The sequence below is a fragment of the Rousettus aegyptiacus genome, unplaced genomic scaffold, assembly GCF_014176215.1.
Source record: "Rousettus aegyptiacus isolate mRouAeg1 unplaced genomic scaffold, mRouAeg1.p scaffold_m13_p_6, whole genome shotgun sequence".
NCBI classification, from domain to species: domain Eukaryota; kingdom Metazoa; phylum Chordata; class Mammalia; order Chiroptera; family Pteropodidae; genus Rousettus; species Rousettus aegyptiacus.
Genome location: NW_023416309.1, coordinates 103,752,614 through 103,778,725, shown reverse-complemented (window position 1 = coordinate 103,778,725; position 26,112 = coordinate 103,752,614). Strand labels below are relative to the sequence as shown.

The 26,112-nt window shown below is 43.3% G+C and overlaps 1 protein-coding gene and 2 pseudogenes across 7 annotated transcripts; 1 reads left to right on the top strand and 2 right to left on the bottom strand.

Annotated features, from left to right (window-relative positions):
• The first annotated feature begins 1,049 nt into the window (after positions 1-1,049).
• On the top strand, positions 1,050-26,112 carry STRADA (STE20 related adaptor alpha). Of its 7 annotated transcripts, none has more exons than XM_016128597.2 (13): positions 1,352-1,463; positions 8,036-8,122; positions 9,759-9,816; positions 12,061-12,089; positions 17,309-17,411; positions 17,961-18,082; positions 19,589-19,697; positions 19,818-19,941; positions 21,484-21,655; positions 22,205-22,309; positions 24,314-24,555; positions 24,875-24,917; positions 25,206-26,112. In XM_016128597.2, the coding sequence occupies exons 2-13, from the start codon at positions 8,087-8,089 to the stop codon at positions 25,356-25,358; spliced, it is 1,296 nt and encodes a 431-aa protein (XP_015984083.1). In that variant the 5' UTR covers positions 1,352-1,463; positions 8,036-8,086; the 3' UTR covers positions 25,359-26,112. The 7 variants fall into 7 exon arrangements, with proteins under 7 accessions (XP_015984120.1, XP_015984147.1, XP_015984083.1 ...); XM_016128614.2 differs by having other exon boundaries at positions 1,353-1,463; positions 8,036-8,098; XM_016128634.2 differs by lacking the exons at positions 9,759-9,816; positions 12,061-12,089 and having other exon boundaries at positions 1,050-1,463; positions 8,036-8,098.
• Positions 16,183-16,301, bottom strand: LOC118604293 (annotated as a pseudogene).
• LOC118604777 lies at positions 17,750-17,868 on the bottom strand (annotated as a pseudogene).

Sequence of the window (26,112 nt, the reverse complement as noted above, 5' to 3'; positions counted from 1 at the left end):
GAATATGACATAGCTACCTGGCCAATATGAGAAAAGGTGGGAAATACCTCCATGTTTAAATTACCCAATGTGATAATTACATCAAGTTTGGCATCTTTTCAGGCACTGATTTCTCTAGTACCCTCAGTTCCAAAGACCACATGCAAATAAGGTCTTTTCCAAAGAACACCTCCAAGAATTTTACTTCAGTTTCTGCTACTATTTTGCTTTGTCAGTTTGCCAAGTTTGCTGCTGAGAAAGGCAGAGAATAGTGAGGGGGGAGTCCTTTGGAATGTTAAAGCACTAGATAAGATCGAAGTGATGTATATGAAATTGAATGAGACCTTGAAGTGCATATCCATTCACCAAAGTTCATGGCAAAGTTCACATTCAGTTTCAATGTCACATTTCCATCGGTCTCTGGATGGAACTGCACTTTTCCCATCTTGGAAGTTAGACCAGTATAAATCTGTGTCAAGCGTCAGAACTGGAACTTGATGCTATATATCCAATTTTGGAACTACCCCCTCCGTGGGCAGAGTACAAAACACAGCCTCACAGAAGGGAGTCTTGCTCCATCACTTGATTGCTTCATCACCTCTCAAGTCCTGCCTGCCCTGGCTAAGGCTAGCTTCCCCATCAAGGCAAACTTTGCAGGTTTCTGCAAACAGCATGTCTCAGAGTTGCGGATGAGGAAGGATTCAGGGACAAAAATATCCAGAAGGATAAAAATGACACTGCCCATTAGTTAGCTATTTTCCTCCTTTTACAGATAAGTAACCTGAAGCACAGAGAAAGGGTGGGTTTTCCCTTTGCACCATGTCAGTTTGGTGCCCGAGAGGCCAAAGTGAGGGGCATTTGAGATGTCATCAATGAAAAGTGCGTGACAGGTTTTTCCAGCGAAGTCCTAACACACGAAATGAAAATAAAATCCTCACAGCAGCCAAGTCAGCAGCCAGAGTTGGCTAGCCTTACCGGGCGGCCCCGCCTGTCCGGTACCTGGTCTTGGAGTCCAGTCCCCTTGACTCTCCATTACTGAAATTATCTACTTCCTTCCTGCTGGGGTGGGGGGCGCGGGGCGGAGGTTCTTGGGAGTCCTTTTCGGACCCGGCAGCCCTCACAGACAACAAGCCAGGTCTTTGGCTTCTGCACACTTGGGGTAACGGGGCCCTTCAGTTGGAGAAGGGATGCCCTCAGGTAGCGACGCCCGGGAAGAGGCAACACAACCGAAGCAGCGATCTGCGCGCGGCCGCTCCTGGGGACCCGCAGCACCCGAAGAGACGCGAGAACCGGGCGGAGCTTCCCCACCCGCGTGGGCCGGGAGGGGTGGGGCGGAGCTCTCGGCCAGCAATCCCGGGGTCCCCCTACTGCGCATGGCACGTTGCGTCCCTCCCTCCCAGCAACCGGCCTGGCGGCGGCGAGGCCATAAACTAAGGAGGCGGAGCTGAGACGGGGTCTGGACAGCTTGCTAACTCCAACACCAGGTACCGGACTGGCGGGGCCGCCTGGTGCGCTGCAGGGATCAGCCCCTCCTCTCCCTGTCTCCGGTTCCATCTCCTCCGGGCCGGCCTTGGTCAGAGCGGCCATCCCGCTCCCCCGCCCCCGCCCTCCACGGCCCCCTTTTCACCCGAGTCGTGCTCGATTCCCGCGATCAGGGGCTGCAGCCCGAGAGCAGAATATTCTTGGGCCAGGCCGGGAGGCACCCGAGCGGTGTTGCTGGGTAGGAGAGGCGAGCTCCTGCTTTCCCGCCTCGCCCCTTCTAACCCCTCTGACTTCCAGATGGCGAACGTGGGGCCCAGGTGTCAATTTGTCTTAAGCAAAGAGGTGGCAGGTCCTAGTGCTTACCTTTCCCGCGCCCTTCGCATCCCCATCAAATCCCAAACTGAACAGTCAGTGGGTCAAGCCCCCATAAGGATAAAGATCCAGGTGACTCCATGAATCAGACAAAACAAAGACCTTCTCATGGTCTTGTTTTCGAAGAATCTTTAAGTGCCCACAGTAGATGTGTGATGGAGATGGCGGGGTGCGGGGAGAAGGTAGAGAGGTAAGCGCGAAGGAAGAGGTGTGCTTAAATAAAATTGTTCACGTTTTCAGATGGAAACTAACTTCTCTGCCCAGCCTGCTGCTAAGATATCCTAACGTCTCCTAATTTAACTTCCTCCAAAGATAAAAAGCTGTTCGTATTGATGCTTTTCTTATCGTAATATCTGTTGAAGTAGAACCACATTCCAGTTATGTATTTGCAGCATTAAGACAATTCTTCATTGACTGATTCATACTTTCTAGAGACCCCATGACTGTTTCTTGTGGCTGAGAGTTGAAGGAACCGAATCTTATCTGATTATCTGTCTCAAGCCAGGTGCCTATTCAGCCATTACAGTGCTTGCTGAACTAGTTAAATCTATTCCTCTACCCTTCAACTAGGTTTCTAGAGGTTTTGTGGCTCAGAATGCAATGTTTATAACTGTAACCCCAGACATGGAGGGAATTTAGAAAACGAGGGCCAAAAATAGGGAAAAAATGGGGGGAAAAAATCAAGATAAATGAATTCTATGTATACCATTTGGCATCTGGTCAGCAGCATTGTCAAATTAGGTGGTGTCTTCTTAGTCGTCATCATATCTTTGCACACACAGTCTTGACAGGTCTCCCTAGGTTTCTCTAGTTGCTAGAGCACAGACTTTGGGAAAGATCTTTTAGTCCTTCATCACTTGCCCGTGTAACTTTGGATATTTAACCTCTCTGATCCTTAATTTCCTGATCCGATTCTACATAGCCATCTTTAACCTCTTTCGTGAGTGTCAGTCTTAACTTTTCAGTTAGACTGACTGAAATACATATAGCATGTGTATGTGTGTGTATGTATAAACTTGGAATGTGTAACTGTTCTCTCAACTGCAATATGATTTAAAACCTTGAACTCATCATTCCACCGAAACCACTGCCACCTCTGAGCTTTTCTGTTTTATCGTTGCCACGGTATTTTCCCAGTTACTTGGGCACACATGCAAAAAAATATCGGAGTCATCAGAGTTGTCCACCGGTAGAATGGGCTCCCTGATAAGGTAGTAAGTCTCTGGTATGGGACGTTTTCAAGCAGAGACTAGATAACCTTTTCTCCAGGAGTTTGTAAAAGCTATTCCTCCAAAGGGTGAAGGATGGACTAGGTGACTTATGGCATCCTTGCTAACAAAATATGATTTCTTTATTTCTTCTTCTCCCTTATCTTTCAATTTCTTAACTATCCGTCTATCACAGGCTCTTATCACCACAAATCTGGTTCACTATAATTGTATTCTAACTGGCATTTCTTTCTCTTGGTCATTTTCACCTCCCCTTCTCCCATTCCTCTGCAGATTAATATTCCTTCTATGCTCCTTGGAACAAGGCTTCTCAAACGTTAGTCAATATGATGGTCCACAGATCAGCATAGTCTAGAAGCTTGTTAGAAGCACCAGGCTCTACTTGAGATCTTTTGAATCAAAATCTTCATTTTAACAAGATCCTCAAGTGATTTGCATGCACAGTAAAGTTAGAGAGACACCTGCCGTAGACCACTGTTTTGTGTTTGACCTGTTTCTGTTCAAAACCTACAGTGGCTTTCTACTGCCTGCTGAATAAAATCCATACTTCAGCATACATGGGAGGCCTGTTCATTTCTCTCATAGACGTGGAGTTCTGCTTCTGTAACTGCCCTCACGTTAATTAGAGAATGTATGCAAAATGCTGACTACTTCTCAGCACGTTTGGTCATTTGTTCAGTGTTACTGCATGCCTACTCTGTTGTAGGCACTATGCTAGAAATTGGGAGATACGTCTGTGGACAAGACACAGCAAGCACTAGATAATCAGTAGCCAATACGATTTCGTGCTTGTATTTCCATTTTCTTCAAGTCCTATTTGACAGCCCTTCGTGAAACTGTCCAGGTCCACCCCTGTTACAGTCACCTTTCCCTTTGCCGAACTCCAGAGGCATTGTCCGTTTCTACTTGTGGATCTTCAGACCTGCTGAATTAAAATTTCTCAAGGTGCGAGTTCAGGCGTCCATAGGTTTTTGGAACTACACGTGTTCATATGAAACACATCCTGGTTTGGGAACCAGTGGTTTGGATCGTTAAGCTGTTGATGTGGTAGCCTAGAACCGGTTCTTGGGTCTTTTCACATGAGCAGCTTTATTATTTTATGCAGTGTTTTAGAACTGACTTTATTTTCTATTTCTGGTATTTTTCCAGAGCATACACAGTTCTTTCTGTGGATAAAACTCATCTCTTTATCTACATTAACATTATCTTTTCTTTCTATTGGATATGGACCTTGTTTCCTCTCAAATTTCCTTTGCATGTTATTAAACAACGCACCTTCTAATAATGTATATTTTTTTTCAAATTCAGTATATATTTTTTACTATTTTATGGCAGGATAAATGATTCTCTACATGGCAGGAGGGAGGCTTCTCTGAATTTCTCTGAATTTCTCTGAAGCAGCCCTAAGGATTCCTAGAACTCTGTACATGATTAAGGCCCAGCCTCATGCTGTACCACAGCTCACAAACCTCAGCCCACCTCAAAAAAAGTGGGAAATGTAGCAGGGCTTTTTTTCTAGATTCTTCAAAAGCATTTCAGATTATTTATTTTAGTCATTTTACTTTGTAAATCAATTTTATTGAGATATAATTTACCTACAATAAAGGACACCTACTTTAAATGTATAATTTGTTGAATTTTGCCGGATTTGCTTATGTAACCACCACACAATTAAGATACAGACATTTCCATCATCCCAAAAGTTCTCATCTCTTTGAAGTTGGTCCCTTTCTTTCTGTCACATATTTTAACTTTTTCTAGAATTTCATGTAAATGGAAACAATATGTAGAGCTGCGTGACTTCTTACACTTTAGGTATTGTTGCATGTATCAGTAGTTTGTTCCTTTTTATTGCTGAGTAGTATTTCACTGGTATATATACCACGTTTTGTTTATACACTTGCCAGTTGGTATACATTTGGATTGTTTCCAGTTTGGGGCTATTGTGAATCATGCTGTTATGAACATTTATGTACAAGTCTATGTGAACACATCTTTTCATTTCTTTTGAGAAGTTCTACCTAGGAGCAGAACTATTGGGTCATAAGCGATTAGACTATTTTCCAAAGTGGCTGTACTGGTTTACATTCCCACCAGCATTGTAGTCGAGTTCTGGTTGGTTGATATCTTTGTTAACACTTGGTATTGTCAGTCTTTATTTTTAGCCAGTTTGGTGGGTGTGTAGTGGTATCTCATTATAGCTTTATGTACATTTCCGTGATGAAAAGTGATGTTGAGCATAATTTCATGTGCTTAGTGGCCACTTATATATCTTGTATTTAAATATGTTGCCCATAATTTAAATCGAGTTGTCTTATTGATTTGCAGTTCTTTATATATTCTGTATATAAAGTCCTTTGTACATACACACACACATGCACACACACAATGTTTTCTCCCAATTCTTAATTTTCTTGGTGTCTTTCAAAGGCAGAAGTTTTTAATAAAGTTCAGTTTATCATATTTTTCTTTTATATTTCATGCTCTCAGTGTTCATTTTTAGAATGTTTACCTATCCCAAGATCATGAAGATTTTCTTCTCTGTTTTCTTTATTAGTTTTAACTTTTTTTTAGTTCTGTGATCCATTTTAAGTTAATTTTTGTGTGTGTGGTGTAAGGGAATTGGTCTCTCTCTTGAAGATTCATTGGCTATATATGAATAGGTCTATGTCTGGATTCTTTATGCTGTTCTATTGATCTATTTGTCTATTCTTAGACTGAAGTATACTATAGCGTTTAAGTAACTCTGGAAACAGATAATGTAAGTCTACTGTCTTTGTTCTTTTTCAAAATTACTTTGGCTATTTTAGGTCCCTTGTATTTCCATGTACATTTACATATAAATTTTAGGCTCAGCCTGTCAATTTCTTTTAAAAAGTCTGTTGAGATTTGGATTGAGATTGCACTGAATCTGTAGATCAATTTGGAGAGAACTGACATCTTAACAATATTGGGTCCTCCAATTTATGAACATGGCATATTTCTTATTTGGATCACCTTTAAGCCCTCTTAACAATGTTTTAGAATTTTAAATGTATAGGTCTTAGCCGTAATTTATTAAAATTATTCCAATTATTTTGTTTTTATTGCTGTTGTAAGTTATATCATTTTTTAAATTTAATCGAATTGTTCATTGCTAGTGTGTAGAAATAAAGTTAGGGATTATAATTGACCTTTCTAAATTCATTTTCTTATGTCTTATGATTTTTCATAGACTTAGCATTTTCTACATACACAATCATCTTGTCTATGAACAAAGGGTTTTACACCTTCTTTTCCAATCTGTATGCCTTTGATTTCTCACCTTTTTGCAAGACCAATAGTACAACAATGAATAGAAGTACTAAGACATTCTTACTTTGCTTCTGTTCTTAGATGAAATTCATTTATTCTTTTTACCATTCAGTTTGAATTTAGCTGTAAATTTTCATACATATCTTTTACCAAGTTGAATGGTAAAATTCTATTTCTATTCTATTCCTATTTGACTATTCTGAGTTGACTGAGAGTATTTTTTCAAAGATGAATTGATGTTGAATTTTGTCACATGCTTTTCTTCCATCTGTTGAGATGATTGTATATTTTTTCTTATTTACTCACTTAAAAAGGTAAAACTACTTTAATTCGTTTTTTTAATTTGTTAAAATTGGTTATTATTTATTTGCAAAAAACTTCAAATAAAGACAGTTTTGTATACATCAGTTCATTTTTTAATGTTAAACCAATCTCATTCCTGAGATAAACTCCACTTGGTCATGATATATTATGCTTTTAGCCATTCTAGGTATAAACTCTTGACTGTAAATAGCAAATATAAAACAAGATCAGGATGATATGAAAAAAGATACCTTCAGGAAATGGCAAAGCTCTCGCAAATGTGTAGCTAAAATTTTAAATTTAGTAGAAGGATTGGAAAATAAAGTTGAAGAAATCTCCTGGAAAGTACAGAGTTATAAAGTAGGAGTAAAACAAGTGTAAAATTAGGGGATAAATCTAGAAATACATCTTTAATTATTAAGAATTTTGTAACGTGAGAACAGAGGAAATGGAGGTGACGAAATTAGCAAAGAAATAATACAAGAATATTTCCCAGAATTGGAAGAGAAGATCTCACCAAAAAGGCTAAGTGCAGCTGGCCTAGGAGGCCACTGATCCAGATTGCAGCAGGAGGGCGAAGGGCCCAGGGGAAGCAGTCTTCAGGGGAAAACTGGAAAGGATGAGCTTGAGTATATGGAAAATATATTGGTAAGACAAAGAGCAGACATGTTGAAGTATTTGCAGAAAGTTATTAATAGCTACATGGGAAATCAAGGAAGTGAAAAAATGAGGCAATTATTAACTCTAGAGAAAAAATGGGTGGGAAGAAAGAAGACATAGTCATGTTTACTTATTTGTCTCAGCTATGAGCCATGTTTGCATAGTCAAAGTAATGTAAATGTGGACTATAGCTTTAACCAAAATTATTCCAGAACTATGTTGGAAGAATGAAGGCAGGAAAGCAGAATGCAGGAAGGAGATGCAGGAGAGTTTAGTCTCCATCTACCATGGTAGGAAGTTAGTAGATTAACGTCTAAAATGGATAAGTCATGGCAATAGAAACATTTAAGAATGATGATTTAAAAAAAAAAAAAAACAGGTTAAACAGTGAAAAGAAATAAAGGTAATTGCTTCTGGGAAGATATTGTTGTGGCGGGGAGGGGAAGGAGTTGGGCAAGAGAAATTTAAAAATTAAAGAAAGAAAACATAATAAACTTCTCTTTTCATATAGAGATTACAGTATTTCAGAATGTATTTGGCCTAAGTACACCCAGGTTTATTGTCACTGAAAGTTTCTCTGAACAAATCTTTAGAATCTAGAGATTTATAGGTTTAGTACAGTGCTTCGAATGGTAGACTTGTAGTATTTGTTAATCAAAAGATATTTTTAAAAAAGGAGATTTGACTAACTCAACTTGTTTCTATTTTTCTTTTAGGTTTAATTTTTTTTTTTTTGAGATTGACATAGGTCTACACATTAGGAACTCATGTCTTTTCTTGTAAGTAAACCAGAGCGAATTAGGGTGAGTGTTTCTATTCTTCTGGCTTTACTGTTTTCACTGTCTGAAAAGCAATATGTTTGGGCAGATATTGTAGGTGGTTTTTTATGTGATACTCGGAATCATACGGATGTGAGGGATGTGGGAGGTAAAGCAGGTGTCGCAGCTTCCACTCCTGAGAAAAAGAGCTTGCAGGTGGAGGCACAGAGTACACCCAGCTGCTTGTCTGATAGAGAAGAAACAAGAAGGCTTATTTTGTGACTATCATTCATTCAACTTAAGTGAGTTGAATATGTAGATATGTAACCACTAATGATCTGCCCATTCCCTATGTCTTTTCAGCGAGTTTGTGTGTTTTAGAAATCAGTATCGAACTTTAATCATTGACCATGAAAGACTATTACACCTGAAAACTTCACCAGCTAAAATTACCTCAGGAACAAATACTGGCTTTAACGTCTTTACAAGCTTTCATGATTTCATAAAAGAGTATCCTATTTCATTGATTATCAATTACTTAATTTTTTGAATGCAGTAGTAATTATTTCAAAAGTCTCATAACAATGTGTAAGTGCTATAAGACATTGTGAATATACCACTTTAAATAGCAAAGTGACACAATTTAGTTTTATTAAATATTAAATATTCTGTGGCATAGTGCATATGACTTTTTATATTAAGTTTTAAATGTAAGGTGTTATTTCCTTTTTAATTTGGACAAAATCGACAGATGAGGACAGAGAATGACGTTATAGTTCCAATTTATAATCTGTATTACGTAACTTACTTCTGAATGTTACTTTATTTTTTTTCTTATGTTTACGTATAAATACAATTTATATTGGAAAGAGCAGACTTCACTGTTAAGAAGAAAAATGGAATCTCTCCTTAGCCTGAACTCTGCCCCACGGAAAGAATATCCCCAAGCCAAACTTTAACAGCAGTCCTTAAGTGAAATACAATCTTGATTCCATTGCTTTTAAATATGAGATGCTTTTCTATTTCGGCCTAGTCTGATTCAGGTGAAACCAGACCACTGATCAGTCTGATGGAAATCCAATACTTGTTTGAAGTGAGCCTGTAAAGTGAACCATCGATTGGTCATGCTAGTTTGATCCTTATAAACTTGGTAGAGAATGCAAGCAGTGATGTCTTTAGACAAGAAACCCTAGTGGATGAAGGAAGATGCAGCTCGCAGTTTCCTTTTACAGACTAATAGAGGCTCGTGAAAAACTACTCTTTCATCCCTGTTTTCTGTGTTGTGAATTCCAGTAATGTTTTTCAAATTGGCATTCATGGTCCTCAGCCTCTGTAATAGACAGCCATGGAATGAGTAAGGTGGAACCAAAAGGTTGTTTTATATACAGGAAGAACGAAAATATTCTTCACGCGTAGGGTCAGTACTATGTGTTTCTCATCCGTTAGATTAAGAATTATTCATTATATTAGTCAATGAGGAATAGAGAAAGGAATTCGGCTATTATTTTCAATGGATTTAAATCCAAGATTCTTTTCAAAACTTTTCTCTAGAAATGTATCTTAACTGTACTGCATGATTCTGTTTTTGTAGTTGTGTGTTTGTTTGTCTGTCTAATGGCTGATAGCTAATTTTTTGTGGCTCGGAAGAAATACTAATTCTCTTTGGGGTTTTCCTCTTTAGCGGTGGGTCTCGGAAAAGTTCATTGTTGAGGGCTTAAGAGATTTGGAACTATTCGGAGGTAAGTACAGTATGGCAGTTAGCCATCACTTCAGGATAAATCTCACTACTCTTGTTGACTGAATCCATTTAGAGAAATTAGCAATTCTAAGGGCAGGTGTAAACTACAGTTGTTATATTTATTTGGCTCCTTTTTGAATCCATGGTTTCCCAAAGATTTGAGGATTAATCTGGCAGTTGTCCTTGGCCTGTCTGGATTGTTAGAAAGTCAGTGTTTACTTGAAAGCACATGTGTTTCTTCTAAGTATTTGTCCAATTGAAATACATATTCTTAAAAAAGAAAAATACTAAGTGTTTAAAAGTCTCTAGCCTTGAAGATTTTAAAAATAAAATCATAGTCAGGACATAGATAGCAATGATACAAAAGTTCTGTTTTTACTGATTAATCTAGTTGACCCATCTTTTCATGGTAGAAATTATGAGACTTAGAGAACTAAGGAAAAATATCTGTCAAGACCAAAATATTAACTTCCTATTGGAAAAAACTAAATGTTGATTCCAGAAGTAAAGTAGGTTTGCAGCTGTGAGGTTTAACAGTCCAGGCATTCTCCTTTGGCTATTTTCAAATTAAGCCTTTTTGGTAACTGTGATCTTAAGGTAAATAAAATTTGTTTCTATAAAAATAATAGTAGCAGAGCCTCATTCTTTGTGTCTGAACACCAAGATACTATCTTGGGCATCTATAGCTAAAGAAACAGATTATCAGATTGAATGCATTGGTTTACTGATCCAGAATACCCCCAGATAGGCTTACGTAATTGAAAAGTCAATCTAGTTATTAGGTCATACCTATTCATTTACTTTCCCTAATGCTGTTCAACAAACTTCTGGAGTTGTATTATTTTGTGAACTTTGTCAAAGTGTTGTGTTTTAGACAAAGGAGAGTTTAGAAAAATGATGAGTTATTTTTTATTTAGTTATAAAGACTAAACATTAGCTATGCGATAAAGCAAAGCCTAATGAAATAAATATACTGTATTCGGGTCCTATTCTCAATTTCTTCCCATCATTAATGGGAATACAGTGGTTTAAAAGTAAACATTGGCATTGATGGAAATTGAGTTGGATGTCTAGTTTATAATTAATGAGTTAAAAATATTCTAGTATATGTGACTTGAATTAATGTATTTTGATCTCAGCATCTTGAGTGTAGGATCTCTGACTGTCTTTTGACAATTTCCTAGTCTCTGATTTGAGAAGGATGAAGAGATTGTTCTGTATATTATTGACAGCTTGATAAAGTATATATTACCAAATTTTAAATAACTTGGAATTTGCCTTCTACTCTGGAAGATTGGGGTTTGATTTCCTTTAATCTATTTAGCTGGCTTATACCTATGATAGACTGTCTTAAACTTCTCCTGCCATTTATGGACTAGAAAACTGATGTCCTAGGCCAAAAAAATATCTTATTTTGGTAAATTGAAGCTAATTGACTCTGCAGCCAGTCTCCTCTAGCAATACAGTTAGATGCTGTTATTTCTAATTTAAGATTTTTGGAAATGTATTCCAGTACTTTACAGTTAGAAATCTTACTTTGATGATTTTTATCACTTTTACAAAAAAAAAAAAATAAAGAACACAGATGCAGAATTTGTTTAGTTTAAGAGCAGAAAGTTGTTTTAGTTGTCCTTTGCTGTATTCATTTTCACCAAGAATAGCAGAGGGTCTCAAAGCTTTTGTTTTTTTTTGCATTTAGTGTAGAATGTGTCTGACTAGAAAGTCAAATTGGGTAATGGTCCCACATACACATGTGGCTACATGAAAACTTTTTTCTTTTCTTTTTGTTTTTTTTTTTTTTCTTAGTTTTCTAGTCTTTGTACTTCCTGGGAAATGGCTGACCATCACCATAACTTTATGATGAATTGTTCACAGAGTAAGACTCTGAAACCAGGCTATTGAAAGTAACACTGAGTGCTGTTGAAAAGTAAAACATATGACCAGAATTATGGCAGTTATTCTCAGCAGAGAGTACCCATAGTCCAGTAGCCTTGCCAAGTTTTGAAGAGCCATAGATTCATGTTTAAGACGCTCTCCATCTATCGCAGCATTTTTACTGTGGACCTGGTGCATGCGTGTGTGTGTGTCTGTGTTTATATGTAGCACTGCAGGCACTTTTCGCTGTGATGACTCTTAAGTGGTTTCCATTAATAAATGTAGCCTTCAGTGCAATAATCGCTGTTCTGAATGTGGGTATGTCTTCTACGAAAAAACAAAATGCCAACGATCCATTTCTCTACTCCAGAGCAGCCTCCGGGTGACACTCGGAGAAAAGTAAGTGACTCTCTAGGCTCTAGCACTGTGGCTGTTGCATGGAAATGCCTTCTTATGGAAATCTGCGTGTTTCGTTGGCTCATCATTTTATGTTTCTGCTTATCTTTCATTGAGCTTTATTTGAAGTGTAATTCTTTCACTCGTGGACGTTCAGGTTTCACCCTGGAAAGATTCTGATGTGAGCTTTGAACACTGAAAAAGTCATAGGCACTTTTTGTCTCTCTCCTGGGGATAAAGGTCTCCTCCCCTTCCTAACCTACCGGTCACCCACCACCTCCTCCAAAAAAAGGAGAGAATTTCACCAATCTAAAATGTGGTTATCTTTTAGTGGCTAGTGGCACTAAATTCTCCGTATAATTGATTAATGACAGATTTCAGTCCCCAGAGAGGATAGAGATCTCTGTCTAGATTATAAGGCAGGACCTCCAGTCTCCTACCTTAAAAACAAAACCCCAAATTAAAAAGTTCAAAACAAAATGTGTTTTTTATTAGCAAAAGCTACAAGACCTCTCGCCCCACTTCCTACTCCTCTAGTTTATTTTACCTGCGGAAATACCGCTAGATGTGCACAGTATGCTAAGCTATTTTTGATCATGTGAATAAGTGCCTTTTAAAGAGAGAGAGTAAGAAGCCTTCTGAATAGATTCCTGCTCTTCTCCGATCACAGACATTTGCACCTTTGCAGGCAGCTCCGTGGTTGACTGAAGGGTGATGATACTGACTAAGGATTTCTCTGAGTTTGCTTATATAGTCTGCTAGTCAGGAGCACCTCTCTCAGAGCCAATATTTTCCAGTCAGGAGACCAAAATTGTTCCCTATAAGATCAATTGGGTATTTTTCCAGAGTACAATTGCCAATTAATTATATGTAATGTTTATATTCTCACAGCTGCCAATGTTATTCCAAAAGTTATCCTGTGTGAAACCTGTGGGAAGTTGAATGTGTTTATTTAGCAGCATTTCATAAATTTTGTCTTTGTGTGCTTTATTGTAATTTTTTTTTTGAGTTCTTTAACCAAAATTTTCATTTTGTAATCATTTCTGGATATCAGTAGCTTGTGTATTTTTCAAATGCTTTAAAATGAATAGAATGCTTTCATGGTTGGGAAATTAAGAAAAGGCTTTGAGAGAATTAGTTTCTCTCTAGGAAATTTGAGATTATACATTACACTAATAAAACCGTGCCATGCTGTGTTTAAAGAAAATGGACTTAATAGTTCATCTGTTTGATCTCAATTTTGACCTTTTCTAAATCTGAAACAATATAATGAACTAACCTGCCTTTCTTGTGGCAATATCAGACCAGACCTCATCCTTTGAAAATGTTACCTTTGTTTATTTGTTTCCCTCAGCAAAGGTCGGTTTCTCTCTCAGTCCAGACCTATAAAACATCCACAGAGTAGAAAGTCTCCATTTTAGAATTATTTTCTGTAGGTTGGGGACGGAGTGGTAGAGGAGCCACAGCACCCGCTAGACTAGTCTGTTCCATGCAATTCCAGATCGCCCCAAGAACTCATATTCCCAGTTACCTAAAGATTTTTATTTTCTAAAGCTGACACTTTTGAGTCATTTCCTGTAGTCAACAAAGATAGCAAAACTATCTGTCAAGTTGTCAACTAATTATGTCAGTAGTTTACAGAATCCTTCCCTACTTGGCTCAGCAAGAGTGTGTCCTTAACGGGTAGCCTGGCAGACAGTGTGTCTTGTATGCATTCACGGTGAGGAAGCGGGACATAGGTCATAAAAAAAGTATCGATCTGTAGTTTTTTCCAGAGGGAGTTATTTAGAGTGCCTATGATAAATATTTTCATCTCAGGACCCCAGCTGCCCGTCACAGTCTCTTTCTCACATCAGAGAAACATTAAAGAGTTTGCCCAGCGATCAGAAAAGAGAAGACCTTCAAATGCTAAGCAGTTCTAGATTTGTTCTCATTTGGGGCCGTATTGTTACCTGCTCAGAACTGCAGTACAGTAAGTCCTCACTTAACATCGTCGATAGGTTCTGCAGCTTTAAGTGAAATGACGCCTAACGAACCAGCTTCATCACAGGCTGATTGATATGAGCAAGAGTTAAGTTCCCACAGCATCTCCTCGATGTTATAATGAAACGATGTTATTTGAGGACCTGCTATACTTTCTCACATGCAGGTATCAGATTCTGATCTATAAAGTGCCCCTAAATGAGGGCTGGCCTTCCCAGCGTAGGGCATTATGTCGAACCCTGTCTCCAGTGGAATTGGCTGGTACCTTTACCCTACCCTCTCTTCAGCCCATGAGAATGACAAGGTCATGGGCAGAAAACCTCAGTTCAGACTCGGCTTAAATGATTTTTAAAGTATATGCCAGCATTGTTGCAGGCATTGGGAAATACATCAGTGAGCAAGACAGACAAGGTCTGTGCCCTCTTGGAGTCTGCATTCTAGTGGAAGACACAGGCAATAGATAAATAAACGTTAGCGATGCCTCCTGTGAAGACAGTAAAGCAAGATGATTCATAAAGGGACTTGGAGCCTACTTTGGCTCGACAGAGCCTTCAGTGAGTAAGTGACATTTAAGTTGAGACTTCAGCGATAAGGAGGAAGCAGCCATGAGACAATGGCAGGGGCAGCATGGAGCAGGGCAGGGGTGTTCCAAACAAAGGGACAGCTAGCGCGGGTTTTCTAAGACTGGAGCGTCAATTTACAGGTCAGGGTAGGGGGTGGTGTGGGGTGAAGTCGTGGAGTCAGACAGGGGCCGAAGCACGTGAACACTCACAGGCCAGGTGGAGCGCTGGGTCTGAAAGCAGCCCCCTGGGTTTGTGTCAGCTGGTGACACTGAGCTTCACCGAGGAGTGGATTGGTACCTGAGAACACAGGATCTGCAGAGCAAGAACATGTGCAGGGGGTTAGAGGTCTAAGGGTCAGAAGATGGGACTCTGAAACACTGACTTAGCATGAACCTTGTAAATTCTCAACAAGTGGGGAGTCGCCATTTCAGAGCTCTTGGTTTAAGCTTTTTGCTCAGATTACTACTCTGTTTTGTCCCTTGGTCGTGTACCTCTCTCACCTGTGTGAGGTGTCTGGCCTGTAGTAACCAGTATCCTAAGATTGTCCTGAAGACGAGAGTTTCAGGAAGCTACAGCAACTATTAAACAGTCCTAGAATTTGTTTTCAGAGCATTTGAAAACACAGACAAGTGAGGTCTACTTTGGGGAACTCCTACATTCAAACAACTCAGTAGAAAAATGGACAAGGACAGGAAGAAGCATTTTCACCTTGGAGAAAACCCACATGGCTGATAAATACACAACAAGATGCTCCACTTTATTAGCAGTCAGGGAAATGTAAATCAGATCCACAATGAAATTGGCCATAGTCTGATAGGCCAATAAGTCTGACTATACCTAGTATTGGGAAAAGGTGGATCAATAGCATATACATATTGCCAGTGGGAGTGGACATTGGTATAATCATTTGGGAAAACAATTTGACACTATCTCATAAAGTCGATTGTTCATATACTCTGGGACCTAGCATTCCCTCTCCTAGGTATAAGCTTTAACGTAGCTCCTCCATGTATGCACCAGGAGACACATTCACATGTGTTTCTAGTAGCGCAATTCAGAGAGTCACAGAATTGAACAACCACCTCAAAAGTCCATGCACATTGGAATGGATAAATTGGGATTAGATTTATCAAGCAAGATGAACATTGTACAGCATGGGTTCAAAATATAGCCAAATACAACCATGTGGATAAATCTAAGAAATATAAAAATCGATTAAATATGATTTGCCGACGAAGCTCAGTTTTGCTTGACTAGGTCCTCTCATTGGCACTAGGTGATGCAAAAGGCAGAACCCCGCTTGCTTGCTTTCCCCATTGGCAGCATCAGTTGTTTTGAAACCCAATGTACTTGAAACATCAGGGATCCCCAGCAAGGTGCTACCACCAATCAGAACATTCTCACCTCACACCCTCTGGTTAGTGCTTAGCCAAGAGCCTTTCATGTGTTTGCAAAGACTTTTTTTTTTTTCTTTAGGTGAGGAACCCTTGGTTCACCTCACAGATTGCAAGGACCTTCTCAGCTTACAATTCCCTATTTCTTATTTTTCACACCTACAGCACTTGGTCTTCCTAGGTGGTCTCCCATCCAAGTACTAACCAGGCCCGACCCTGCTTAGCTTCCAAGATCAGATGGGATCGGGCTTATTCAGGGTGGCATGGTTGTAGACCACAAAGACCTTTTCTTGAACTAGAGGTCAGGTTCATGAATGCAGCATGTGGAGTATGGCCTGGCCTAAGGTTCTCCATTTCAGTTAGACACACATCCAAAGAAAGAGAATCGAGAAGAAAGAAAAATACACAGTCCCTAAGTCATACAAATGAATTTAGGTCTGGAAGAAAGAAACTGAGCATATTAAGCTAAAGGAAAAGCTGTTTATCTGCCACAAATTTTGCTGGGCACTTTCCTTCAGGATCTCAAAGGCCAGAGGTGTGCCGCTCACATCCTGAATGGCCAGGATCCAGCTTTATTTGCAGCATGAATGGCCAGGAACAAGGGAGCATGTCACTTTTGCTGCCTGGGAGGATGGCCTGGCAGCTGTGTTCCTCCCCTGCAGCCCAGCGTGCTAGCTGTTTTTTTTTTTTTCTTTTGCTTCCCTTGGACATATCAGGGAATGATTGGTCTGGGGTATTAGTTTGCTAAAGAGGTAGGGAGACCTTATGGCCACATTTTCCCTATAGCAAGATTCAGCATTTGACCTTTGGGATCTTGTATTCAAGACTTAAAAATAGGACTCTAATGCAGCAGGCAATTCAAGAGAAACCTCTACCTCTCCATCCCTCTTCTCTTTTCTAAATGTGCATTTCTCCATTCTTTCCCCAGGTAAGAATTCCGTAGTTTTTAGCAAATGAGCCAGTCGTTGGAAAGGACAAACAAATCAACAGTTGCCTGGAACCAGCGGCCCTTGTCTGCCCCACCCCCGCCCCCCCATCTGTAGACAGTGCTAACACTGACTTGTTCTGATACTGGTGCTGATTCCTGCATAGAACATCTCATGTTTTGCTTTACATTTCTCATTAAAAAAAAAAAATACTGGCACTAGTTCTTACCCCAGAGTCAGAATTTCTATTTGTTTAGATGCCAGTCTTAGGGGTCTGAGTTACCACCTCCTGACTCCCATCCCACCCCATCCCACGCCCAATTTTCTCTCATTAATCTCTTTTTCTTTCTCTTTAGACCAATGAGGCGAGCTCCGAGTCGATAGCATCCTTCTCTAAACAGGAGATCATGAGCAGCTTTCTGCCGGAGGGCGGGTGCTATGAGCTCCTCACCGTGATAGGTAACGTCCAGGGACTGTCCCGACTTCTTTGCTCCAGGGGACTCCTGCAGCTCTCCCAGCATCTCCAGATGAATGCATGTCAGAGGCTGTCAGCTAGTGGTGACGGAACTGGCTTTTGTGGGTCTTCTTCCAAGTGTGGGAAAAAGACCGTGTCACTGGAACGGCAGTCTTTTGCAATTTGTTTCTTTTTGGCTGTACACCTGTGGTGTCCTGGGCCGCAGTGAGAATGGTTGGCTGGGAAGGAGAGAAATTTGGAAATGTCAGCTATGAAAGTAACGGTAGTGAAAGCTTTAACTTGAATTTTCTTTTTATCTACTTACTTATTTACTTATTTATTACGCCTACGGCACCTGGTCTACCTCGGTGGTCTCCCATCCAGGTACGAACCAGGCCTGACCGTGCTTAGCTTCCGAGATCAGAGGAGATCGGTCACGTTCAGGGTGGCATGGCCGTAGACGTTGAACTTTCTTTTTAAATCAAGTCTCTTTAAGGAAATAGAAAACCTTTGTGGCAGCTGTCCTAATTTATGGCATTCCTCTTTTCTTTTAGGCAAAGGGTTTGAGGACCTGATGACAGTGAATCTAGCGAGGTACAAACCAACGGGAGAGTACGTGACAGTACGAAGGGTTAATCTAGAAGCTTGTTCCAACGAGATGGTGACATTCTTGCAGGTAATAAAACGTGAATGTGGCACTTGGAGGGTGGGATCTTCGTTCAAGTAGTAATTACAGGGCATCTCTTGCTTCTGACTTCTGAAAAACACTGGCAGGAAACGAAGACAGGCCAAGCCAAGAGGTTACGGAAGCCGTCACTGAAGAATCTTGGGCATTTCACAGTAAAGAGTGTATAATGCTGCTCAGCCCCATTTACATTCCCCTCTTCTCCAAAGACTCCTCTGTGCCTCACTTATATATTATTCATTATTCAGAGAGCCTAAGTCACTTGCCCATGGTCACACACACTAGTAAGTAAGTGGTAGAAGCAGGATTCAAACCCAGGCAGTCCTGGTCCAGGTGTGGGACAACATGCCCTGCCATGGGTGGCCATATTCTGGCTCTTAGTGTCCTGTTAGCCTGAGGTTCCCTTCTATTGGAGAGGCAGGTAGCTGCCCTTTTGTTAAACTGGGAGAGACCACAGGTCGAGTAACCCGACTGGGGACTGGATTCTCCCGGGCTGCTGAAGGCTTGGCACTGGGAGCTCCCTAGTTTAGGGCCTGGGTCAGCATATTTTCAGGAGTTAGTTGCAGCCCCTCCCCCTTCTTCATTCGCGGTGTTCTTCTGAATTCATGCCTACCTGACCATGCTCTGATACCAGTTCACATGTTCAGAGGAGTTTTGCGGGTGCAAGGGTGGGACAGAAAGTCAGTCCCAACTTAGCAATTTGGGAAAGAACATACCCAGGTTTGCTCTGGAGCACGTCGGACTTTATGATTCTTTATTCTGTAGGCAGCAGACAGACACAAGGAAGGTGCTGCCTGTTTGGCCTTAGCTCACAGCCCAGAGGCCAGGGCTCTGACGTTTTTATAGTTCTTTTGTCCAGTTTTTTTTTTTTTCTTCACATCTTTTGTCCAAACTTATTTTAAAATTCCGTAGGTTATACACTCTCTATAGCTGCTGCTGCTGAGGAAGGGATCTCTCGGTCTGAGGTTATTGGAGAAATATCTTGTAATGTTTAGAAGTTGTCATTTTTTAGTTAATACTTTCTTCCCTTGTTTCTCTTGACTACAACATTTTCCTTTCGAGAGGAAAACTTTTTTTTTTTTTTTTTTTAATGTTAAAGAGGAGTTCTGTGCCTTGGCCCTTGAAGGTGAGCTAAGCTTAGACCTTCATAAGTCTTCAGTCGACAGTTCGTTTTCCTCACCTGCGAGGCGGCAAGCCGGGGACCCAGGGCTGTGTTAGCAGTTGCACCGTTGGCGGGGAATTGTTCCCGGAGGCTCTCTGAGGTTGGCCGACAGAGCCAGACTCGGGCGGAAGCTGGCAAAGCAGTGCTGGCTTCCTGCAGAGGTGGCGGAGCCTCGTTTCTCTCATACTAGGGGGCCCCCCGCCTAGGCTGTTCCAAGGGCTCTGAGAGGAGCACCCAGAAAGAGCCAGATCGCCACAGAAGTCACGCTGCCACTTTCCCGTGGGGCCTCATCCCTCACTGCTCCTGGACTGACTCCAGCTTACCATTGCTTTCAGGGGGAGCTTCACGTCTCTAAACTCTTCAACCATCCCAACATCCTGCCATATCGAGCCACCTTTATTGCAGACAATGAGCTGTGGGTTGTCACATCATTCATGGCATATGGTGAGTGGGAAAGGGGTCCTGGCAGAGAACGGTTCTAGGAACTCTGTTGTCAGCTGGCTTACGTGCCGTTTTCCTTCCCTGTTCCCCTTCCCTACCTTCCCGCGATTTTCTTTTCTTCAGGTTCCGCAAAGGATCTCATCTGTACGCACTTCATGGATGGCATGAATGAGCTGGCGATTGCTTACATCCTGCAGGGGGTGCTCAAGGCCCTGGACTACATCCACCACATGGGATATGTTCACAGGTGCGTTCTTCGTCATACCCACCTTTACAGGAGTGGGGATCTCTGTGTGTATGAGCCCTCAAGTAAACTGTGCACATGAGGGTTGACTGAAGATAGTGAAGCCAGAGTTTAAATCAAGACTCGGGATTCTGCCCTTGTCTGAGTCAGTGGACAGAGCATTTTAGCCTGTCATTGCTCAAGCTGCTGACATTACTGAGCAGCTTGGTCCTGAGTATTGTGTGAAAGGAGCGTCTGACAGGAACCTCTGCACCCCCCGTCCTTGGGCAACCCAAACTGGTGTGTGTGCCCCAGAGTCGGCCTTACGCTGAGAGACTGGGGAAGAGCCAGACTGCTTAGTAGATGGTGTCAGGAAAAGTAACTCACAGTAGGGAAGATACCAAAACCGGACCCCTAACTACCTAACTCTATATACAAAGGAGCTCTTCAGGTGGATTAAAGTCCTAAATGTCAGATGTAAAACTATAGATGTATGAGGGAATGTCTATGACCTGAGGCATAGAAGAACTTGTAAATATTTTGGCAAGCACAAAACATAAGACCAAAAAAAATGATGAATTTGATTATATTAAGATTAAAGAGTTCTCTCTAATAAAAGGACACCTTGAACAAAGTTAATAAGTGACAGAATGGAAGATATTAGCTTTGTTTAAAACACAAGGGGATTAGTAGCAAGGAAATCTAAAGAATCAATAAGAAAAAGGTAGCAAAGCAACAGAAAAATGAGCAAAGGATATGAAGTTTATAAAAATGGAAATCCAAAAGCCTAACAGTCATATGAACAGACACCCAAATCTAGAAGTAATCACAAAAGCAAATTAAAACAGGAGGATGTCACCTTATACACTGGAGGCTGGTGTAATTCGGAGGCCAGAGGAGGCCCAATGCGGTGAGAAGGTGGTGTGTCCTTTCCATATCGTAGAAGGTGGCAATCAATGGTGCCTCTCTCTGTACACCCCAAAGAAACCCTCACACAGGACCATCAGGGGACATGGGGACATGTACGCGGCGTCACTCTTCCTGCTCATGGAGGCAGTGTGAGTGTCCCTGGAAGAATGCATGAGTGAAAGTGTTAGATTCCCACCCCGGAGTGCAGGTGGCAGTTAGAAGCAAAGACGAGATGTATACAGAAAGTGACACAAATGGATCTTGAAAGCATAGCCCCGAGAGAGAAAGGAAGAATGGGACGCATAACACAGTAGCATCAGGTAAACTGCAAATATGTGCCCACAAAACAGCGATACACTTCACAGGAACAAAGGTCCAGATTAGTGGGGAAGCAGAGGTCTGTGAGCATAAAAGAGAACTGTAACAAAATATAAATAAGTTTCAAAATCTTAAGTAAATGGGGCGATGCTACTTTTTTTGAGTATGTTTGAAACTGCATGAAAATATGTATTTATGTGTATATAATATGTATATAGACACTTATAATACACACACGAGCTGGCAGAAGAGAGAGCTGACTGGATCCAGAGGTGTGTGGTGGAGGGGGGTCTCTTGCTGCCCCGTGACCTCCCCCTTCCCCTCCACCCCCACCCCCAGGAGCGTCAAAGCCAGCCACATTCTGATCTCCGCGGACGGGAAGGCCTACCTGTCCGGCTTGCGCAGCAACCTCAGCATGATCAGCCATGGGCAGCGGCAGCGTGTGGTCCACGATTTTCCCAAGTACAGTATCAAGGTCCTGCCTTGGCTCAGCCCGGAGGTCCTCCAGCAGGTCTGTGCTGGGTCCCAGGGAGCCGCGTCCCCACCACCTCAGGGTACCCCAAGGAAGCCTCCGGGAATTTCCCGGGCTGGGGTGCCGTGCTCTCCGCTTCCGAGTGGAGGAAGCGTTCCGGGACGGAGGCCACTCTGTCGGCGGGTCAGCCTGGGCAGCCTCTTGGCATGGCTGTTATGTGCCCCTAGCAGATGAAGTAGTTCCCCCTCTGCGGGGTCCCGAACTGTGCCTATTTCAGCTCTCCTTCAGAAATCATCCCATCTTATGAGAAATGAGCATTAGGGAAATATTTGTCCTTCTCTCCATGCCTATACTAAGCAGGAGCGTGGGGTCCTGCAGGCGTCTCTGCCTGTGCCACACCATCACCAAACTCCTTCCCAAATTGCAGCTCTTCTTCAGTAGTGTAGGCGAGGAAAGTCTTAGCAGCTGGTCCCGAATCGGGGACAGGTGTGTTTTCCCTCTCTCCAGTGTTCGCTCCACCCCCTTCTCTTTCTGAGAACGGCCAAGGCTACGAATGGAGTGATCTGTGCCTTTTTTCTTCCGCCTTAGAATCTTCAGGGTTATGATGCCAAGTCTGACATCTACAGCGTGGGAATTACAGCCTGTGAGCTGGCCAATGGCCATGTCCCCTTTAAGGATATGCCTGCCACCCAGGTGAGTGTGCGGCCCAGTGGTTCCTTCTTGCCTGCCTGCCTGCCTTCCACAAATGCTTACTGAGTACCTGCCACACTCAGGATGCTGGCCAGGGATACTTAGATGAGTCACAGTCCTTTCCTTCACGAGAGCCCCCCAGTGGGGAGATGGTTGTGTAACGTAACTTCTCCACGTGGTCACTGCTGTGGAAACGGAGCTCATGGAGCCCAGGAGAGGGAGCTCAGGAGCAGCCGCATCGCAGAGGGCTGCAGGGCCTGGACCAGGGGTATCCATGGAGGTCCACAGGCCGGGTGTCTGCTTACAGTGTATAAATCATGCTCACACACTGTAATAAATTGATAAAACATGTTCTATCTTCCTGCCTTGATGAATGCACGTGGGAGGCCAGTTTCTAATTTAGAATTCTCAGGCTTCTGTTCTTGCCCCTTACAATGACTGCCCTTTGGACACTCTTAGGCATACACAGCCAGTGGCATAGTCTCCCTTTGGGAGGCAGACCCAAGGAAGAGGCTTACCAGGCCTCATCAAGTCCAAGGAGTGGGCTTGGGTCATTGCGGCAGGGATTGCCTGGGCCCCAGGTACCTGGAACATAGCTAGCTCTGGGCGGAAGTGGGGGTAGGGTTGCAGGCTCTGAGTGAGCCTCTCCCTTGAACCCACAGACTGCTCGCCCTGTGGGGAGGTGCGCAGCTAGAGAATGACCGGAGAACTTGGTAGAAGTGGGGGCCCGGGGAGGCTTCTGGGAGGAGGTGACACTTGAGTCTCGAAGGCAAATAGTAATTAACTGAAGAATGGGAACTAGAAGGAAACTCTTTTAGGCAGAGGGAACTGCATGTGTAAAGACCCAGAGTCAAGAAAGAACAGGATCTGGGCCATAGCAAGTAGTGGTAAATGGCCGGAGTGCAAGTAGGGGGCACAGGGTGCCGAGTGACGTGGCTGGAGGGGGAAGCAAAGGCAGGTCACGAAGGGCTTTGCATGCCATGCCAGAGCATTTGTTTCCTGCCCCAAAGCATGTGGAGAATTGCTGAAGGCTTATAAACATAGGAATGATAACATCGGATATATGTTTTAGAAAGGTCACTCCAGCAGTTGGATTAGATCTGGTAGACTAGTGAGGGGGGTGTGGAAATCTAGAAAACCTAAGTAAGATAGTAACAGAAAGATGCTTAAGAAAGAGCTGAACGGCTATTTAAGGTGATTGAGAGGTATCTATCTAGAAACAGCCTTATCCGATAGAACTTTCTGAGATGGCGCGAACGTTAGTCCAATATGGCAGCTGCGACCCAGCTGCGGCTGTTAGGCGCTTAAAATGTGGCCAGTGAGCTTGAGGGACTGAGTTTTAAACCCAATTTAAATTAACTTAAATATAAATAGCCACTTGTGGCTAGCTGCTCCCACATCATCTCAGCTCTAGAGAGATATCTAGGTTTCTAACTTGGACAGAGAAATCTCCAAGGCTTTGGACAGTGATCCCCAAGATGGGGCCGGTTTTACATGTGCTGAGTCCGAGGGCTTTCAAACAGCTGCCCCAGCTTGGCCTGCCCCCAGACGCACGGCTCTCATGCAGCCTGACTCAGTGACCGCCCAGGGCGCGGTGCTGCGGGTGCTGCATAAGGGACCCCATCAGCTCCACCTGGGCTTGGCCGGTGGGGCTGGGCTTCAAAGAGAGTAACCCGCCTCTGCCTTCACCCTAGGCAGAGGACCCTACGGTTGAAAAGGATCCGATGCCTTAGGAGAGGAGAGGAGACTGTGAGCCCCTTCCTTCCAGCCATGATGAAGGGGGACACTTTTTTTGTAGTCCCCCCTCTTTATTTTGGTCTAACTAGGGTGGCTGCCCAGCCCATGGCCGGTATTCCTTTGGAAAAGTTACTTATTCTACTTGTATCTTTTCTCTACTACCCCCAAATCACGTTTGTGCGTTGGGAAAAGTGTATCTGCGAAGAAACTCTGTAGGTCTTCCAGGGGCCCCCTTCCAGCCCAGTCCCGGCTCTGTCCCCCCCCCCCCAGATGCTGCTGGAGAAACTGAACGGCACCGTGCCCTGCCTGCTGGACACCAGCACCATCCCCGCCGAGGAGCTGACCATGAGCACCTCGCGCTCTGCAGCCAACTCCGGCCTGAGTGAGAGCCTGGCCACCAGCACCCCCAGGACCTCCAACGGCGACTCGCCCTCCCACCCCTATCACCGCACCTTCTCCCCGCACTTCCACCACTTCGTGGAGCAGTGCCTGCAGCGCAACCCCGACGTAAGGTATTCCCTCTGGGCTGGGAGTGGCCTCTCGCAGGAGCAGAGGGCACTCGAGTTGAAGGCAGGGTTTGAGAGGATGCGTCTGTCCTCTAAAGGTCCGGGTTCCCCTGAGGAGCCTGGAGCCCCCCACAGCAAGGTGCGGGGGGCGGGGGGGGGGCAGTCAGCATGAGAGTCTGTTAAAAAGCCTGCTGAGTAGTTCTGGCTGCTTTTTCTTAATGAGCTGAGGAAAGCCGAGGGGCCCGTGAGGGTAAGAGATGAGCAGCAGGAGTTTGGAAATCCGGGACGTGGGGTGATGCTGGTCTCTCTTCCCCTTTCTCTGCAGACCAAGTGCCAGCACCCTCCTGAACCATTCCTTTTTCAAGCAGGTACAGTAGCAAGCACTTTGCCAAGGCTGCCCCCCCTTTTTTTTTTTTTCTTGCCTGTGATTCTAATTCCCTCAATTCTCTTAGCTTTGGGGTCTTTAGGTATTCTCTCCTCCTCCCTTCAAATGAGAGAAATGACTATTTTCTGAAGCCCCCTAAAGATGCTGCTCCTTCCTTACAGCGACTCTTGACATCTAAGGCCCATCTGTCATGGGGACCTAGCTCCTTGCCCCCGGGTGCCCTGGGACCCAGAGCAACAGGATCCGGCCTCAGCTCTCTCTCCTCCCCCAGATCAAGCGACGCGCCTCAGAGGCTCTGCCTGAGTTACTTCGTCCTGTCACCCCTATCACCGGTTTTGAGGGCCGCCAGTCTCAAGATCACAGTGGAATCTTTGGCCTCGTAACAAACCTGGAAGAGCTGGAGGTGGACGACTGGGATTTCTGAGCCTCTGAAAAAGGTGCACATTTTCCAGCACGGGACATGTGAGCCTCTGGGGGCCCCTTCCTGAGGGCTGACCACATGCCCACCCTCCTGGGTGCAGACTGGGTAGAAAGCACATTTCTGCCAGGAGAGTCGCCTGCTTACTACTAACAAGGAAAGAAATTCCTGGAGAGAAACTTTACTGCCCCGAGGCTTCCCAACAACCAGGGATCCGGAGGGGCCAGAAGACTAACATTCTCAGCCCTGAGAGCTCAGGTGACCTCTTCAGAAGGAAGAGATGCTGTTCTGGCCCTCGGGGCTGCAGTTCGAGCCCAGGGTTTGACTCACCCACACAGGGAACTGTGTGACTTCCTCTTCCACTCTCGTTCTCCCACCAGCCAAATTCCATTCTTTGCCTGAGCTCTCAGATCCTGTAGGTCCAAGGAGGGGCAAGCAATAAGCAGTCCACGCTCCCTCCCCTGACTTCTCTCTAATAACTGAAGGGAAGGGTATTTTTTTTTTTCTTTTTAAGCACTAGATTAAAGCTGGGGCAGTTTATCCTTGTCCCTGTTATCGCTTGGGCCCTGACACCTAACACCTTCCCGTAATTCGTCCTCGTAGTGCATTTCTTTGCCACCAAGAGTCCATCTTACTGCCCCCAGCCAGCTGCCTTGGTGCTTTCTCCCAGGGCCGTAATGTCTTGCCTAGCCGGGGGGCTTAAGTCCTTATGCCGTGTTAGTTTTATTGCCAGAACAAATTAAAACTTTCAGAGAATCCA

Coding starts and splice junctions, on each gene's coding strand:
- STRADA (XM_016128597.2), top strand. CDS start 8,087: ATGTCTTTTCTTGTAAGTAAACCAGAGCGAATTAGG. Junction 19,942..21,483: donor CACATGGGATATGTTCACAG/GTGCGTTCTTCG, acceptor CCCCACCCCCAG/GAGCGTCAAAGCCAGCCACA. Junction 24,918..25,205: donor ACCATTCCTTTTTCAAGCAG/GTACAGTAGCAA, acceptor CTCCTCCCCCAG/ATCAAGCGACGCGCCTCAGA.